The sequence below is a fragment of the Lithobates pipiens genome, unplaced genomic scaffold (genome assembly GCF_037356315.1).
Source record: "Lithobates pipiens isolate NorthernLeopardFrog02 unplaced genomic scaffold, aLitPip1_a1.2 Scaffold_30, whole genome shotgun sequence".
In the NCBI taxonomy this organism is placed as follows: domain Eukaryota; kingdom Metazoa; phylum Chordata; class Amphibia; order Anura; family Ranidae; genus Lithobates; species Lithobates pipiens.
The window spans coordinates 85,671,490-85,688,890 of NW_027507791.1; the positions used below are offsets into that span (position 1 = coordinate 85,671,490).

The following is a 17,401-nucleotide window of genomic DNA, read 5'->3' on the forward strand; positions in this document are numbered from 1 at the left end:
GATACAATTCACCCTTTACAAATAATTGAGGGAGTCCACGTGTCTCGTGGCAACATTTTGGCCACTATAGATGTAGAGTGCTATCCCAAATCAGTCACCATGAGGAATCTTTCAATACGTTCATACTACTTTCACTCAAATATATACTCAAGCATAATGTTTTTCTATTTGACGATCAACATTTCCTCCAGGTGCAGGGAGTAGCCACGGGCACCTGTTGTGCCCCTGGCTACGCTAAGCTGTATCTGGGGAAATGGGAACGTACCATCTTTGAAGATGAGGGTCTCTGTGTACCTGTGCCATATTGTTATGTGGCACAGGTACATAGATGACATCTTCATACTTTGGGATGGACCTGGGGAACTACTATGTGAGCACTTGCCCATCCTGAACCATAATGAGTTTAACTTAAAATTCACAATGTCCTTTTAGTACCTCCAAAGTTACCTTTTTGGAAGCTGAAATCTACAAAGACACTGAAAACACGCTCTCCTGTAAGCTATTCAGGAAGCCAACTGCATGAAACACTATCTTACATTCTTCCAGCTTTCACCCTAGGCCCCTAGGCCCCTAGCCATACCATACAGCCAATATCTGCGAATAAAACGCAATTGTTCTAATCACGCAGACTACAAACAGGAAATGCTGGCATCTCCTGACCTCTGATCCCTTTGTACCTCCTGCCCCCTTAGTCACCTACAGACATGCTACCTCTGTGGGTGACTTGTTGGTCAAAAGTGAATTTCGGGGCTCCATGCGGGGTGATCCGTGCAAACTTTTTGCCACATTCCCTTATGGATGCTGTGCCCATTGCAAGTACATGGATTCCAGAAAAAAAACATACGATTACCCAATGGCTGGATCTTTACCCCTAGACACCTTGCCAACTGTCAGACTATGGGAGTTGTATACCTCCTACAATGTGGTTGTGGTTGCTATTATATAGGCAAAAACCATACAGAAACTGTGGCAAAGAATCTACCACCACATCCAGCGTATGCAAACAAGCAACCCCGATCTCCCCTTGGGAAGGCATGTGGCACAGTGACCACTTTCCCAAGGTGTCTATTCTGGTGTTGGACCAAGTGCATCCCAGTTCATGAGGGGGAAATCTTCCTATAAAGTGAGCTGAGGTGGATCTTGGATTTGAATGCTACCTCCCCACCAGGCCAAATGAAGCCTTCAATTTGAAGCCCTTTTTACAGGGCTTCTCTTCTGGAGGTTTCGAAAGGGACATGTGAACCCATGATCCCAATGTCACTGGGCAGACCTATTCCTGTAGACATACTGCCAACCCACCCACTTTTCTATGTTATTGGTAACAGTAACAAGCTTCGCTAATGGGCAACAGGGGAACACTCCCACATTGGCCCCCATCCTCCCCTTTTTCATTACCGTTTTTCCTCCGTCTTCCTATCTCTTTTCCCCCCTCTCTCTTCCCCCCCTTTCTCCCCCCTTCTCCCTTTTTGCCACCAACCTTTTCAAACTCCCCCTTCCCCTTTCTCTCTTTCCCACCCATCCATTCAGGCTATGCTTATGCACCACTATTATGGGCTCTCATGTACTAATTTTGGCTATTCTTGCTCCTTAAATGCCCATTTCTGGAACTATTTATTCTCAATATACCTGATAACAGTGATTTCTCATTAAGTCATGTATCTGTCTTTTATACTGTTAACATTTCTGTGTTTTTTGTATTTCTGCTGTTCAGGTTGGGCTTCACCTTCTCCATCCCTGCCCTATCACACATGTTTTGGAGATTTCTGTATGGTGACTTCTTCCCATCATCTCTGTTGCCTTTGGACACCAAGGCTCCCCGACATGTGTGGGTCCCCTGCTTTTGGCATCTTGGGGCTTCCCTGTGGGCTCAGCCTTTTTCACTACGAATCGGCGTTTCACACCAATTCGCGCGTGCATAATATGGTCTTCTACATCTGACCTGAGACGCACTGCCCACCTAGCATGTTGGTGGCCTCGCGCCATCTGACATCATCATGCCATAATGCACAGTTACACTGGTTGCTGCTAGGGATCATCTGGCAGAAGAGTCCTGATGCACACCTGGTATACAGGTGATCAGTAAGGCTCATCACATGTGCTGGGCCCCGATCACCTGATACCTACCAGCCCGATCCATTGGACCATGTCCACATTCTGGGCGTACACCGTGCGATTTTCCCGCCTTTATAAGCCAGGTAAGCTCAGTCCTCCATTGCTGGACAGCCAAACAACGCCCCAGATTTGGCATATTTACATTAAACGGCAAACCTAGGTAGGTGCTTTTATGGATCTTGTGTCCTTCTGCCTTCTCACTGCCTCTATATCCTGCTGCATGGGCAACCTGGCCCGTTGGAAGTGGGAGGTGGAAGTTGGAAGTGGGAGGCTTGCATCATGATACCCCTTATGGTAACGCACCCCCATGCGTGCATCTTTATGACATGGCGGTGCATTTATACACCTTATATTACTATATATCCTTTTGGGTTTATTATGCCATGTTTTTTACATAGACACATTTTTTTGTGCCAGATTCATCTCCAAAGAATTTTGGTCGATCCTCGTGGGTCCCGGTGTGCTTTGTCAGCAGGGATGCTTCATATTCCACTCATGCCACACAACATACTCTAACCGATTCGGCATGAGCAACCGTGTATTATCGGTGCTGTGGGGATGCATACTTAGACATTTCACTGTGCGATGGAGCAGCTTAGAGATGGACCCCCCCCCCCCCCCTTGTGAACCCTGATGTGTACTCTAATTCACAAAAGTTAGTTATACAGTGAGTATTGCCTGCTTTTATTACTTGCCAGCTCTATATGCCATGCTATTACCTACTGTGTTCTGACATTTGCATATTTGTTTATTCCTATACTCTTTTTGATATTTTTGCTGTTTTATTACCAGACAAAACAGCTTATCTCAAACCAGACCCTTGAAGAAGGAATACCAACAGCCTTAAAGAGGTGGGACGCATATTTCCCTGAAACGTGATACCAATAAAAAAACTGAATCAGTCCAGTCTCGTCCCTAATTCCAACTAGCCAAGAGTAAATCACCTAGAGGAGGCTAGTTAACTAAGTTAATGAGAATCTTGATGCAATAATTTGCATGAGGATTCACTTCTATTATCCAATGGTGTAAAAAGCTTCTATTTGTTCCATCTGCGCATAATTTTGAATTCAAAATAAACATAGCTAACATTTTTGGAGTGAAGATTCTCAACGCCTTTCATAATTCAGACTAAATGCGTTGGACATAGGATATAGGTAATCAGGAGCATTCGCAAGGCCTAAATGTAATAACGAATTCAACCATGGCTAACTAAAAGGTTTGTAGTATTATGTGAAGAGTCTGATATAAATGTGTATTTTTACAAGCATATGTTTTAGGAAGTAAGGATCAGTTCTTCTGTGCAGCCTCCTCAGTGCCTGTCAGTGAAGGAGAAAACAAAATTGTATAACAGAAACAAAGAAAAACGTTTTTTTCCCCCCAAAAAATTCATTTTTTAATTTGTTTAGCAAAAAATAAAAACCCCAGAGGTGATCAAATACCACCAAACGAAAGCTCTATTTTGGGAAGAAAATTATAAAAATGTAGTTTGAGTACAGTGTTGCATGACCACGCAATTATCATTCAAAATGTGACAGCGCTGAAAGCTGAAAATTGGCCTGGGCAGGAAGGGGGGAAATACTGGGCACTGATATGCAGCACTGATGGGCACTGATAGGAGGCACTGATATGCAGCACTGATGAGCACTGATAGGTGGCACTGATGGGCACTGATAGGTGGCACTAATGGATGGCACTGATGGGTGGCACTGCTGGGCACTAATAAATGGCACTGATGGGCAGCACTGATGATGAGGTACAGCCAGTCATTACTGATGGGCACTGATTGGCATCTGTGAAAGGCACTGACAGGTGTTACTGATGGGCACTGACTGGCACTTTGGTGGGCGCTGAGTGGCAGCTGATGGGCACTGATTGGCAGCTGTGGTGGGCACCTCTGATGGAGGCTGCTCTGATAATCAATGCGCTGATTATCAGCACAGACCTCCCTCTGACAGGAGAGCCACCACCCGGCTCTCCCTGTCAGTGCAAACCAAGGAAAGCTGTTTACTGGCACTTCCTGGTTACACGCTGTGATTGGTCACAGCTGATCATGTGGTTAAGAGCCTATGTCATACGTGAACCGCATCTGTTGCACAGCAGGGGTTCAGTGTGTACTGGTTCATGGCTTCAGGTCGGATTTCAGTCCGAATTTTGGGCTGAATTCGTACCTAAAACGGAACAAAAAAAGCACACTTTTTCCTGCAATTCGCAACAGACCTGCTGCGGAGATATGTGAACCGGCTCCATAGAGAGTCAGTCACATTCTCCTGCTATGCAAAACCCGCATCCAATTTGCATAGGTGTGAACCCTGAAGAATCAATACAAAATATTGGACAATCCAGGGGGGCCTTTTTACCACCACTTATTCTTAATACAGCTTTATCAAAATAACAAATGCATTAATATACACGTTGGAGGAAATGCTTAGTATAGTATAACACTTTTGGAAGGTAAATATTGCCTTTTTTCAGAGAGATCTAAAAATCAGACCAAGAATAGAGGCAATTGAAAAGGAAAAAGAGATGGAAGGACTTGGAAAACAGGATAAGGTCTTCCAATAAGAGTCTTGTAGATTTTCTGCTATGAGACTCTAAGATGTGTTCCTTCAAAATTGTGCTTAGATAACTACTTTGTTGTGCATTTATGGCTGGGTATAATAAGTGCCGGTTAGAAAATGATTAACACGGTTGTGTACAGACACTATTCACATTTCAAATAATTTATGTACATTTGGATCAGTCTGAATATTTTCTAAATAATAAATAATGGTAAAAATTATTTTTATCTTATGGACAGTTGGATAAACTTATATGCTTAAAATTACCTGCATAGCTTTCAGCTCATCAACAGCACTGTCAATGTCCCTTAAGAGGACCAGTATTAAGAACTTGTCTCCCAAGGGATCTTTGTGAGTTTGTATTAATTTAAGGAGCTCCAGCCATCCCCGTGATAACTCCCGTTGTCTGTAGTAGAAAGAAAAGACAATAAGTAATAATCTTGAAGTGCCACCAAAGATAGCAGCTACAGGTATCAAAAAGGAGGTGGTTAAGTTGACATGGACAGGCTGCCAAAAGATATTTCTAAGAAAAAAATGGATGTGGAGTTGACAGGGCAGAAAAAACACCCAGCTTCTCTACAATTGTTTTCAAATCGGAGTCAGCCAGTTAGATAGGGAAATAATCAGCTGATAAAGTTGGGCACCTTAAAACAGTGCCTTACATAAGGCGCCAAAATAATGCATAGTGAAGTGGCACAACATCCAGCTTCCTTGTCAAAGTTTTTACCCAAAGGAAGCTAAAAAAAAACAACTTACCATATTTTTTTGGTGTCGTCCTAGAAACAAATAGATTCAAACAAAACAGCAGACTAAGGCCGCGTACACACGGGCGGACTGTTCGCCCAACTTTGTCCGCTGAACAGTGTTTCAGCGGACAGTCCGCTCGTGTGTGGGCTTCAGCGGACAGTTTCAGCGGACAGTCTGACGAACAAAGTTTTTCGGAATTTCCGTAAGACTGTCCGCTGAAACTTGGTTTGAGCGGACAGTCCGCTCGTGTGTAGGCTTGTTCGATAAACTAAGTCTCGCGCATGCTCAGAAAGAATTTACACGGCGAAGGTTGCATTGCAGTGTATTGGACTTCGAATTTCTCGTCCCGTCGTACGTGCCGTTCACGTCATCGCGCAAGTTTTCAGCGGACTGTTCGTTCGTCGTGTGTGGTCAAGTCCGTTCATGCTAATTTTGAACGGACTGTTTGTCAAACTGTTTGACGAACCTAGTTGGGCGGACAGTCCGCCCGTGTGTACGCGGCCTAAGAGAAGCCTACTCAATGATGGAAACCTTCATCATGCTATTATTCTTGTTCTCTGTCTGCTGTTTTGTTTAACTAAAAGAGGTAGTGGAAACAGATATTGTTTTTAATTTTCATAAGCAAATTACATTATATACATTAGTATAAGAGTTAGTAACTTGGTCATAAGCTTAAACATGTTTCAAATATGCATGGAAATTAGACTTTAAAGTGCTTGATGCCTGTGATACACAGTAAAAGCTACAGATAATAAGACTGCTGGAAATATTTCCATTAGAAATGGTTGCAAATATAATAGGAGAATGGATTTCTTGGTAGGATAATGCCTCCCCCACTAGGTATTTAAGGCATTGCTCAGACTTTAAAAATACAGATCAAATACCAGTTTGCTGCTCTAAAAACACATTTGGTGGAGCATTCACTTAAAGCAGAACTTCACTTTCTCAATCAACATTGACTATTTGTAATCCTTATGCTACTAGCATTAGTAAATAGATAGGAAAGTATAGCATATTTACTTTTGTTTTAAACCTACTATACATTTATTCAGTTACTTCCTGATTCCAGGCCCAGGAAAATGATGTCATACATCCCAGGAGTCTTCAGGAGGAGAGGAGGAGTTTTCTCAGCTAAGGAAACCTCTTGCTTGCATGTCTGAGCTAGGGGCAGATGAATTCCAGGAAGTAAATGCTACATGAATTTTCTGCCATTACTCAATATGACCGCAGCCAGAAATGCTAGAGGGGTGTTTTTCAAAGTGGTTGCTCAGTGTTCGATTCAACAAAGGCCATTACAGGCTTACAATATAAATATTAAATCAAAACCAAATGTGTTGCTCTAAAGTCCAGTTAATAAACATTGATTCCAAGTGTTAATTGCATAACATAAATGAAGAGTCCCTAAATAATGGAGCAAGTAAAACCAATCTTGTATTCCAAATTCACACAAAAATCCCTCCACCTTAGATTCAGGTGGAGGGATCTAGATCTAAATCTAGATTTAGATTTAGAGTGTGTAGATTCAATGCCACCACATGTATAGATGTGCTCTTACCAGAGACCACAGACCTCCTATTATGGGAGGTCAGAGCAGGCTTGTGTGTCTCATCCACTGTCTTATCCCACAAGGAGAAAGCCGTAAGGATCACTTTGGGTCATCTACAGACATAGCGACAAAAACCTCCTGCCTCCGGCGGTCCCCCCCCCGATGGTATACCCCAACAAACAGATAAGCTCCGTATAGTCTTTGTTGGGGTATACAATCGGTGATGATGGCCGGAGGCAGGAGGTTTTTGTCGCCACATTGGTTCAGACTTTATATTTCAATTACTATTGGCAGAAGTTATATTTTATTTTAATATACCTACTTCCCAAATATCTCTTCAATTTTGTGGTAATTTTCTCTCTGTAAAACATCAGACATCTCTGCAAGCCATTTGAAGCGTTGTTCTCGTGGTAACACGTCAGCTTCGATAGCCTCAAGTTTCTTGGTGGCAGCTTCCACTTGGGAAAGATTGTTAGGCTTGAAATCTTGACGCTCAATGACTTGTGTCATTTCATGAAGGTAGGTTTTTCTCAGTAGGGCCTTCTTGTGAAAAATCTGAGCCAGCTGTTCCAACTTTTCCAGTCTCATCAACTCTGTCTGCAGAGCCTTCTCCCGTCCATACTCTGCTTTCTCCAGAATGGTCCAATGCTTCTCCAAATCACTCAGTGAAAATCCATCAGCTGGGAAATAAGGCCGTAAGTTGTTGCCCTGTAATTTTGTTCGGATGCTGAAAAAATGGACCTCGATCAAGCCTTTCTCTTGGTATTTTGGAGGTTTTTCCACCATGCGGTAGTTTTTAAAATTTGTCATGAGTTGTAGCATTCCATTTATGTTATTAGGGAAGTGGCGATCGTTCATCTCTACCACCTTCCGTTTTATCCATTCTATCAAATCGGATGTCATTGTTTCATACTGGGTCTTTAGATTTTTCATATCAAAAACCAAAGACAGGGTCTGAATTTTTGGAGGAGAAGAATACAAATAATTAGAGTTTACTGTAAATGAATTGTTTATCTTTAATCTAACAAATATTTTTTCATAGCTTAATCAATAGCCATGGCCTACTAACATATGCGGAACTGCATTCGCTGCATTTGTGAGTCCAATAATACTGTATGTTAAATAACAGGCATTCAAAATACACAACACTGTGGCAAAGAGTGGCCATGGTTTTCATTGTGGCTGGGGTGTTGCTAGAATTGCAAAAGATCTACCTGGGAGTAGGTGTGTTTAGGAACCTTAAGTGGAGTAGTAATGTGCTGAACATAGTGCACCGCGGTGAATGGTGAGTGCGGCCAAATTGCATTCAGAGTGGGAGGTTCTTAAAGGGGCTGGGTTAACTAAAACAAAAGCCTTATTGTACATAGAAAATATGCTTATATTTCTGTGCCACAAGCAAGAGTCTCAAAGACATATAAACCTCAGCACAATCATTGAAAAAAAAAATTCTTCTGTTACATATGATTTTGCATCCAATGAAAACATCCAGAGAGCTAACACTTTATCTGAGCTGACCTTACAGAAGACCTTTACTAGAATAGTAAGGGACTTCTTAGCAACTAGCATCTGTTAAGACAATGAGCACTTTACTGAAAAGTATGTAATGTACAATATAGTGCAGGCGTGAAAATGACTGCACAGTCCCCTCCCCCATCCCCAGTCTCCACAGTAGCCCCCCATCCTCAGTCTGCACTTCCCCCCCAATCCTCAGGTTCCCCTGACCCCCAATCCTTTAGGTTTCACAGTAACCCCCTTCCTCGGGCTTCACATCTGCCCCATCATCAGTCCTCACAGTCGCCCCCATCCTCAAGCTTTACAGTCCCCCCATCTTCAGTTTACACATTCCCCCCACCATAGTCATTCTGCACAGACTGCCCATTGTCATTCTGCACAAGCTCCCCCCAATCCTCAGGTTTCACAGTCCCCCCAATCCTCAGGCTTCACAGCCCCCCTCCTCCTCAAGCTTCACAGCCACCACCCTCATCAGTTCTCACAGTTGCCCCTGAGTAGAAATATAGGGATCTGATAATATATATATATATAGACTGTCACTTTAAGAATTTATAATATTCTTGTTTCGTACTTCCTAATCGCTTTTGTTTCTATTCCTGAGAAAACAAAACTGTTGGATATTTGATAGCATGAACTATTCATAAGAGCTTAAAAGGCTGCTCAAAAATAGGCTTTCATATCAAACCCGTCTGAATATGTTATGAATATGCATAACCAGTATAGTTATGCATATTCATAACTATAAATTGTATTGTCTGTAGTTTTAACAATAGAGAAGCACTTTTACTTTCACTCACTTCTTTCACTGCGTCCCTGTGTTTTGTGTATTTTCTCCACTGCAGTGTATGGGATAAATAGCACCCTTTTCTTTTCATCAATTTGGACTCACTGTCTAACCTGAAAGGTCTTGCTTGAAGACTCCCTAACCTGATTAAACATCCCCATCCTCCAGTTTCACAGTCCTCCCCATCCTTAGTCTGCACAGCCCCCCTCTATTCTCAGTGTACCATAGTCCCTCCCCCCATCCTCACTCTGCAGAGCCCACCCATTCACTGGCTTCACAGTTCCTCCCCATTCTGTCTTTACAGCCCCCTCATCCTCAGTCTTCCCAGAACCCCTCCCCCTTCCTCAGTGGCCTATCCCATGATTGGATAAAGTGGGAAGGCTTTCTAGGACTTCAGCAACCAGGCTCTTTTGATTTTCATAGGATATTGGGCAGGAGGGTGCCAACATGACCACCTTGTACTCTATTATTTGACTGGTTTCAGTTGAAATTCGATCTGCATATGGCCAGCTTAAAGCCAAATTCTGATCTGTGTGTAGCCCTTTCTGTTCAACATCAAAGCCGGGTAAACACTACAGTTTGAATCAGTGTAAATAAAAAAAATGACAGCTCTGAGGTTAGTCCAGCAATCTCCCCCTGCTGAGCTGTCATGTTTTGACAGAGGGATGGCCCCCACTAGAGCACTCCGATCAGCACTCTCTGACATTGGTTGAGAGCACTGATTAGGAGTTGGTCGGTTGCTGGTTTTCCAGCATGCACGTCCGACAGACCGACATACACACGGGCAGGTCAGCCGGTGTTTTTTTTACTGGAAAATGTCTGCCGACATTCTGCCCGTGTGTACGGGGCTTTAGACTGGCATGGGAGTCCCACTGTGAGAATACAAAGACATAATGGATTTCCCCATCAAGCTCAAATGTGTGGATGGAGAAATCAATTCTTTTTTTGTTCTGCTTGCAGTCTGAAGGAAAAAAAACTCATCCATGTTTAGCCAGTCTAAACATGAACCAAAATTTGACCATTTTACACTATATGGAGGTATTCCGTTTCTCTTTTCGGATGAATTTTAATTTGAGAGTCATTAAGAAGAAATGTTTTAGCTTGTTTGTGGACTGATGGCCTTTTATAGTCATCCCTAATAAAGTGGTGGAGTTGGTTGTGAAGCTGAGGGTTCTCTAGAGAGGAGCTACAAGGAGTGTCCCACAGAGAAAGGCTGTGAAAACATCCCTTCATCTGTGTACATTAACCTTTGCCTGTTTGACCCATTAGGCGTGTGCTGATTGGGTCCATAATCTCTGGTAAGCCTCCTTCATTTTTGTTGGTAGTGGATACCCCTTACGGTGGTGACTCCTCTCTGTGATTATTGGGACATCCAAATCGGATTATTATCTTGGGATCCTCTTTGGTATACCACCTTGGACTTCTTTTCTTCAAACATTGTACCTGTACTAGTGATAAACTAATTTGATATGTCATTGATATAAGACATTTTTATTATATGTGGTGATTATATTTTTATGCACTGGGTATTGTGTTAAATCAAATTATATATAATAATATATATTACTGTAGCGCCGGCTCCTGAAGAGCATGCGCTATGTGTTTTTGGCATTTAATCTTCCTGGAACTGCAGTTTGGTTTTGGGTTTAATTACTCTAAACTTTGGCCTCAGTACCAGTCTGGCTGGCTTGCATTGCATTCTGCTTGACCATAGATGGTGCTGTCATCCCTGGCAGGTGCTAGGACACAGTTCAGTTGGGTGTATTAAGTGTCAGTTCTCTCTCGGAACCAGCCCAGTGGGAGTGTCACTCTTGCTGTGCATTCTGGGAGAGGGCATTTAAGGTGCTGATGTCACGTGCTTCAGGATTCTGGTCCAGAAGTGCTTGCTGGCTGTTTGGTCCTGGTCCTCCTGACCAGCCCCCAGGGCTCTCATGGCCTGGGGTGCTGATCCACCCGACCTCAAGTCTCTGGGCTGGCTAGCCCGAGGCAAAGTAACTGAAAGAAGGATTCTAAGGTGGTCCGGTGCCGTCTCGGTTTGTGGAGAGGCCCAGCAACTGTGAAAGCATCCAGGGAAGGACTCTTCGGGAGAAGGCCACGCAAAAGGTTGGCTTCTCAGCAGGAGCCTGGAGGCTAAGTTGAAAGACCCCAAACGAATCTAATCTCGAATGGACCGCCAGACCGGGTGAAAGATATTGGAACTATACGAGGGTTCTCTGAGTTGTCTACATCTTTCAGTTTTAGTCAAGTGTTCTACAACAAGTCTGTGGCAGAGACTTTATTCAAGTGTTCTACAACAAGTCTGTGGCAGAGACTTTGGTTGATTTAAACACCCTGTTGGCTGCTAGGCTTGGTGAGAGAAGGACTATCCGACAAGGGTGAGGATCCAGCTGTGAATAGCTATTCTCTGGATTTGCTAATGTGACGGACTCTTTTGTCTGCTTGATTTAGCTCAAGAGTACCTGAACTTTTTCTACCTAAACCCTCAAACCCTACGTTGAGAGACTGTGTTCGTTAAATCCCTCAAGCGGATCTGGCGTCAGTTTCTGCAGTTCTTGGGCCATCTACCTCAGGAAACCCCTAGACATACACAAGGTCAAGAAGGTAATGGTAAGCCCAAATAAATCAGCCTCTCCTTCAAGGGTCAGTGCTACATTATATATATATAATATAATATAACTAATATATGTGAGCTATTGATAATAGGATTGCTATAAACACCAGACAGTGGAGGTCTCTTTACACCCTATGGATTCATAGGCATTTGGACATATCACAGGGTTTACAAAGTCCATAAAATATGTTTTTTTTTTAGCCTTTTTGTTTTCTCATTTGATGGATGGTGCCACATTGGTGCGCAAGATATTTGTATAGGGGTGCCTTTTTGATAGGGTTCCCATATATCCTATCTTCAATACATTAGGGCGGCAAATCTTTATATGTTTTACACACAAATCTGTTTGTCCTTTGTGGTGCTGGCTGCTTTCTTTTCATATTGGGACACAATCGTGGTATTCTACACTTTTTATAATCAGCACTTTCAGCCAATGGCTGCAGCACTGATCTGTGTACTCTGAAGAAGTGAGGAGGGGGGGGGGGGGGGTTGGGGGAGTCCCTTCTGTCAGAATACAATAGTTCAGTGGGAGAGATCCCTGCATCAATATTACTTGTGTTAATGTAGGGATCTGTCGTTTTTTTTTTTTCCTTCAACCTTCTGGTTGAAGGAAAAAAAACTGATTGTGCATAAACTGCTCTAGTGAGTAACTAATCTATAAGACTATCATGTACATATCAGATGCTGCAATGCTTCGTTGACTGCACACTAAGCCCTTGTACACACGGTCGGAGATTCTGTTGGAATGTTTCCTATCGGAGCGTTTTGTTGGATATTCCGACTGTGTGTGGTTTGCATCGGACTGTTTCCGTCGGAATATCCGTCGGACCAACTTTTCCAACTTGCCGGAAATATTTTCAGACAAAATGCTCCGATCAGACATACTCCGATCATGTGTAGCCTACTCCGACGGACAAAGTGCCACGCATGCTCAGATCAAATTCCTAGACCAAAGCTATTGGCTACTAGCCTGAACGTAATCCCGTTGTAACGAAATAACGTCATCACGTTATGTACAATCGGATTTTCTGACAACTTAGTCCGACCGTGTGTAAGCAACCTCACTTCCAGACCTGGTCCGGAATTAATCCGTCGGAATAACTCCAACAGATTTGGTTGTCGGAATCTCCGACCGTGTGTACAAGGGCTAATTCTGGGTTGATGGCTCATCAAGTATTGAAAGAATGAAGCATCTGGTATAAATAATCCCATAAAATAAAGACTGTTTAAGTGAAAAAATAATTAAAAGGAAAAAATGCACTGTAACGCATTCAAATGCATTATAAACACATTACAAATGCATTAAATTTCATTAAAAATGAATGTAAACGTGCATATACAAACATCCGTAGGGATCGTGGTGTGACCTAGCCCTTAAAACCGACTGCACGGTTATAGTGGATTCTGTTTAAATGCATTAAATATTACTTTTGTCAAAAAAAAAGGTCATTAATACACTTTTTTTATCTGCACAGCATAAAATGGATGCCATCGGCTAATGAAATGCTAATATAATACACACACATAGCTGTATATAAACTAGCAATATAAGGTATGCATGTGTTAAATATACTATAGGTGTCATCTCCACCTTTTGTAGCCTTTCTACAGAAAAAGTTAGGTAGAAATTTGGCCTTATGAAAACATTTATGAGCCATGTCCTGTGTGCCATACTGTTCAGAAATCTGCAAACCTGCCAGAGAATTTTCACCCACCTCCACGGCAAGAGTGGGCAGAGCCTGGCCCTGCATCATCACCCCTGCATTGATGTTCTGCCATCTCAGCCAGGTGTTGCTGAAAGATCCTAACAGGTGCATGGGTCGTTCCAAAAGATTCCAGGGGGGTACGGATGCCTCACCACCTGCTGATCAGTCTCCTCCTGCTGACCAGGTCACTGGAGCAGCCCGTAATCACACGTAACAACATAATAACCTTGCCCACCTTTAAAGGCATGTGTAACAGTACTGCTACTTATTTATCAATCTGGTATTTAGTTATTAAAAATAAATGTATTTATTAGTAAATGGAAGTTATATGTGACAGCTGAGATTTTTTATGTTTTATCTTGTAGAAAACAAGTCAATTCTATATATATCTTTTTAATAGAATCCTGCACAGCAATAATCCTATTAGAAGAGATTGGAGGAGCTCAGCTCACAGGTTAGATTACATGTGTCTCTGAACAGCGAAGACATATATACAATTACACAAGGCCCTTGAAAAGCTATTAGACGTTTTAATGCTATTCTATTTAGTAGCCAAGGCCTTTATTTAATATTTTCCAAAAACAAGATATTACCAGCCTCACTTTCATTTTTTCTTTTCATTTTGGATAGAGTGAGGGGACGTTAAAAATCTCTGTGAAACCATTGGGGAAATTTTTCTTCACTTCCTGTCCTTGTGATGCCTGTACAGGAAATGGGGGGGGAGTGAAGCTATCACTGGGACAGGAAGGCACATACAGTAATAAAAAAGATTTTCACAAGTTGTCACAAGTTCTGAAGATGAATTAAAATCTGGTCGGTTCAGCAGGCACCAGACGGGCTTCAATCCATATGTAGCTGTTCCCGCTCAAATGATCAAATGGGCTTGTTCATACCTCCCAACATTTTGAGATAGGAATGAGGGACAACAAATACTAACATATGTTAGCATAAGTAATGTATTTAGGTATTGTGCTGCCCTAGGCCTGACTAAACTCATGTACCCCCTAATTTAAATATGACCCACCCCTTCCTGTCAAGGCCACACCCCTTGCTGTTTAAGACCTGCCCTGAAATGTTAGAGTGGGGACTCTTGTTCTGAGGGCCTGGGGGGTCAATGGATTCCCTTAATTTGCATAGATTTCCTCTCACTTCCTGTTTCACTATGGGGCAGGAAGTGAAGGGAAATCTCTGCAATGGGATAGGGATAGGGCTATAACCCTCCCTTACTCTATCCAAAAAAAAAAAAAAAGTGTTGCCTATAGTTCTACTTTAAGCACACATTTCTGATAATTTTATGGAGAGGACTAAGAAGATATAATCAATGGTGCAGTAGAAAACATATAGCACAGTGAGGGAGGTTTGTGGTCCAGGATGATAGGACAGTCAAAATTAGAAGCAGCGTCTCCCCCCTGCCCCCCCACTGTTGCTGAATGCCGGCCGCCCACATACCGGAAGCAGTGCGGCTGCTTTATGGGGGGCGCTAGACTAATTTGCCTCTCAGCTCAGTCCGCCCCATAAGACTGGTGCTACACTAACAGTGTAGCACAAGCCGGCGGGGACTCTTTCCGTGCTGCCCCCCTGCAAAGTGCCGCCCTAGGCCTGGGCCTTGTTGGCCTAAGCCAGGATACAGCATTGGTAGGCATAGGACACATCCCCTGCCACACCCCCTTAAAGGAGAATTAACAAAAAAAAAAGGTTAATTAAATCCACAAAGATTTTTTTTTATCACTAGGGATGAGCCGAACACCCCCCGGTTCGGTTCGCACCAGAACTTGCGAACGACCCCCGCGTTCGGTACGAACGTTAGAACCCCATTGAAGTCTATGGGACTCGAACGTTCGAATTGGAAAGTGCTCATTTTAACGGCTAATATGCAAGATAGTGTCCTAAAAAGGGTTTGGGGACCTGCCTCCTGCCTCAGGGGACATGGGTCACTGCAAAAAAAAGTTTTAAAAACTACCGTTTTGGCGGGAGCACTGATTTTAATGACGATTAAAGTGAAAAAAAAAAAGTGAAATATTCCTTTAAATATGGTGCCTGCGGGGTGTCTGTAGTATGCCTGTGAAGTGCCACGTGTTTCCCGTGTTTAGAACAGTCCCTGCACAAAATGACATTAAACGGAAATAACACTATTTAAAACTGCTTGCGGTTTTAATGTTATATCTGGTTCCTGCAATATGGTTGAAAATCATTGAGAAACATGGCATGGGTAGCCCTCCCTGCCCATTACCAGCCTATTTGGGTCTTGTATGCATATTAAGGGGAACCCCGTACCCATATTAAAAAAAGGAAATGCGTGTGGCCCCCAGGCCCTATATACTCAGAACAGCAGTATACAGGCGGTGCAAACAAGACAGGGACTGTGTAGGTTTGTTGTGTTAAGTTGAATCTGTTTGTCATTTTCAACCGGTACATTTTTAAAGTGTAGCTCCAGTCAAAAAAACTATCTTTAAGCTTTTTGGAAAACATAGGGAAGGGTTATCACCCCTGTATAATTTGTTTTGTCGTCCATCTTTTTTCATCTCACTTGCTGCTGTCTCCTTGCGTTTGCAAGTAGGAGATGTTTGTAAGTTGGATGTTTGAAAGTAGGGGCCTGCCCTATATTATAGCGGTATGTACTGGGTACAGAGCACGCAGACAGCACGCACTATCTCCTAACACTACTGACTGCAAGCTCTATTATTAACCACTTGTTAGCCCAATGTTTGCATAAAGTGAAAGATGAAGTTATGCTGAGTAAATAGATATCAAACATGTCACTCTTCAAAATTGCACATGCCCGTGGAATGGCGCCAAACGTCGCTACTTAAAAAATCCCCATAGGCGACGCTTTAAATATTTTTTTACTGGTTACATGTTTTGAGTTGCAGAGGAGGTCTAGGACTAGAATTATTGCTCTCGCTCTAACATTCTCGGCGATACTTCACATGTGTGGCACATGCGAGCACATGGGGACATGGGCGCTTTAATTTTTATTTTATTTTTTTATTGTTCATTTTACTTTATTTATTTTAGTTTGGCATTTTTTTTCCCAAAAATATATTTTTGATCACTTTTATTCCTATTACAAGAAATGTAAACATCCCTTGTAATAGGAATATGGGGTGACAGGTCCTCTTTACAGTGAAATCTGGGGGGTCAATATGACCCCACATCTCACCTCTAGGCTGGGAAGCCTGAAATAAAAAATAAAAAAAAGATTCTGGCTTTGATCGTACTGGCGAGTTGGTAGAAGCACCGGAGGGCGGTGAGGGGTGGGGGGCGTCTATGGCTGGGTATTTCAGGGTATCACCGAGTATGGCTGGGTATCTCTGAGTATGGCTGGGTATGGCAATTTATGGCAGGGTATTACAGAGTATTGGCGGGGTATTGGCGGGGTACTACAGAGTAATAGCAGGGTACTGCAGAGTATTGGGGGTACTGCAGAGTAATGGCGGGTACTGCAGAGTATTGGGGGGTACTGCAGAGTAATGGGGGTTACTGCAGAGTAATGGGGGGTACTGCAGAGTAATGGCAGGGTACTGCACTGCAGAGTAATGGCGGGGTACTGCACTGCAGAGTAATGGCGGGGTACTGCAGAGTAATGGCGGGGTACTGCAGAGTAATGGCAGGGTACTGCACTGCAGAGTAATGGCAGGGTACTGCACTGCAGAGTAATGGCGGGGTACTGCACTGCAGAGTAATGGCGGGGTACTGCAGAGTAATGGCAGGGTACTGCAGAGTATGCACTGGTATTGCAGAGTATTGGCAGGGAATTGAGGGGTTAAATTCGGTGAGCAGCGATGTGGGCACTGCAGATGCAGCCCACATCGCTGCTGACACCGA

The 17,401-nt window shown here is 43.1% G+C and overlaps 1 protein-coding gene across 3 annotated transcripts in view; it reads right to left on the bottom strand.

Moving 5' to 3' along the window:
• SPTBN5 (spectrin beta, non-erythrocytic 5) overlaps positions 1-17,401 on the bottom strand; it is a 404,631-nt gene that overhangs the window by 327,053 nt on the left and 60,177 nt on the right. For all 3 annotated transcript variants that reach the window (XM_077464540.1, XM_077464541.1, XM_077464539.1), the window contains exons 7-8: positions 7,286-7,917; positions 4,938-5,076 (exon numbers count right to left, since the gene is read on the bottom strand). In XM_077464540.1, coding sequence (XP_077320666.1) covers positions 4,938-5,076; positions 7,286-7,917 — 771 coding nt within the window. The remainder of the gene's footprint in view (positions 1-4,937; positions 5,077-7,285; positions 7,918-17,401) is intronic.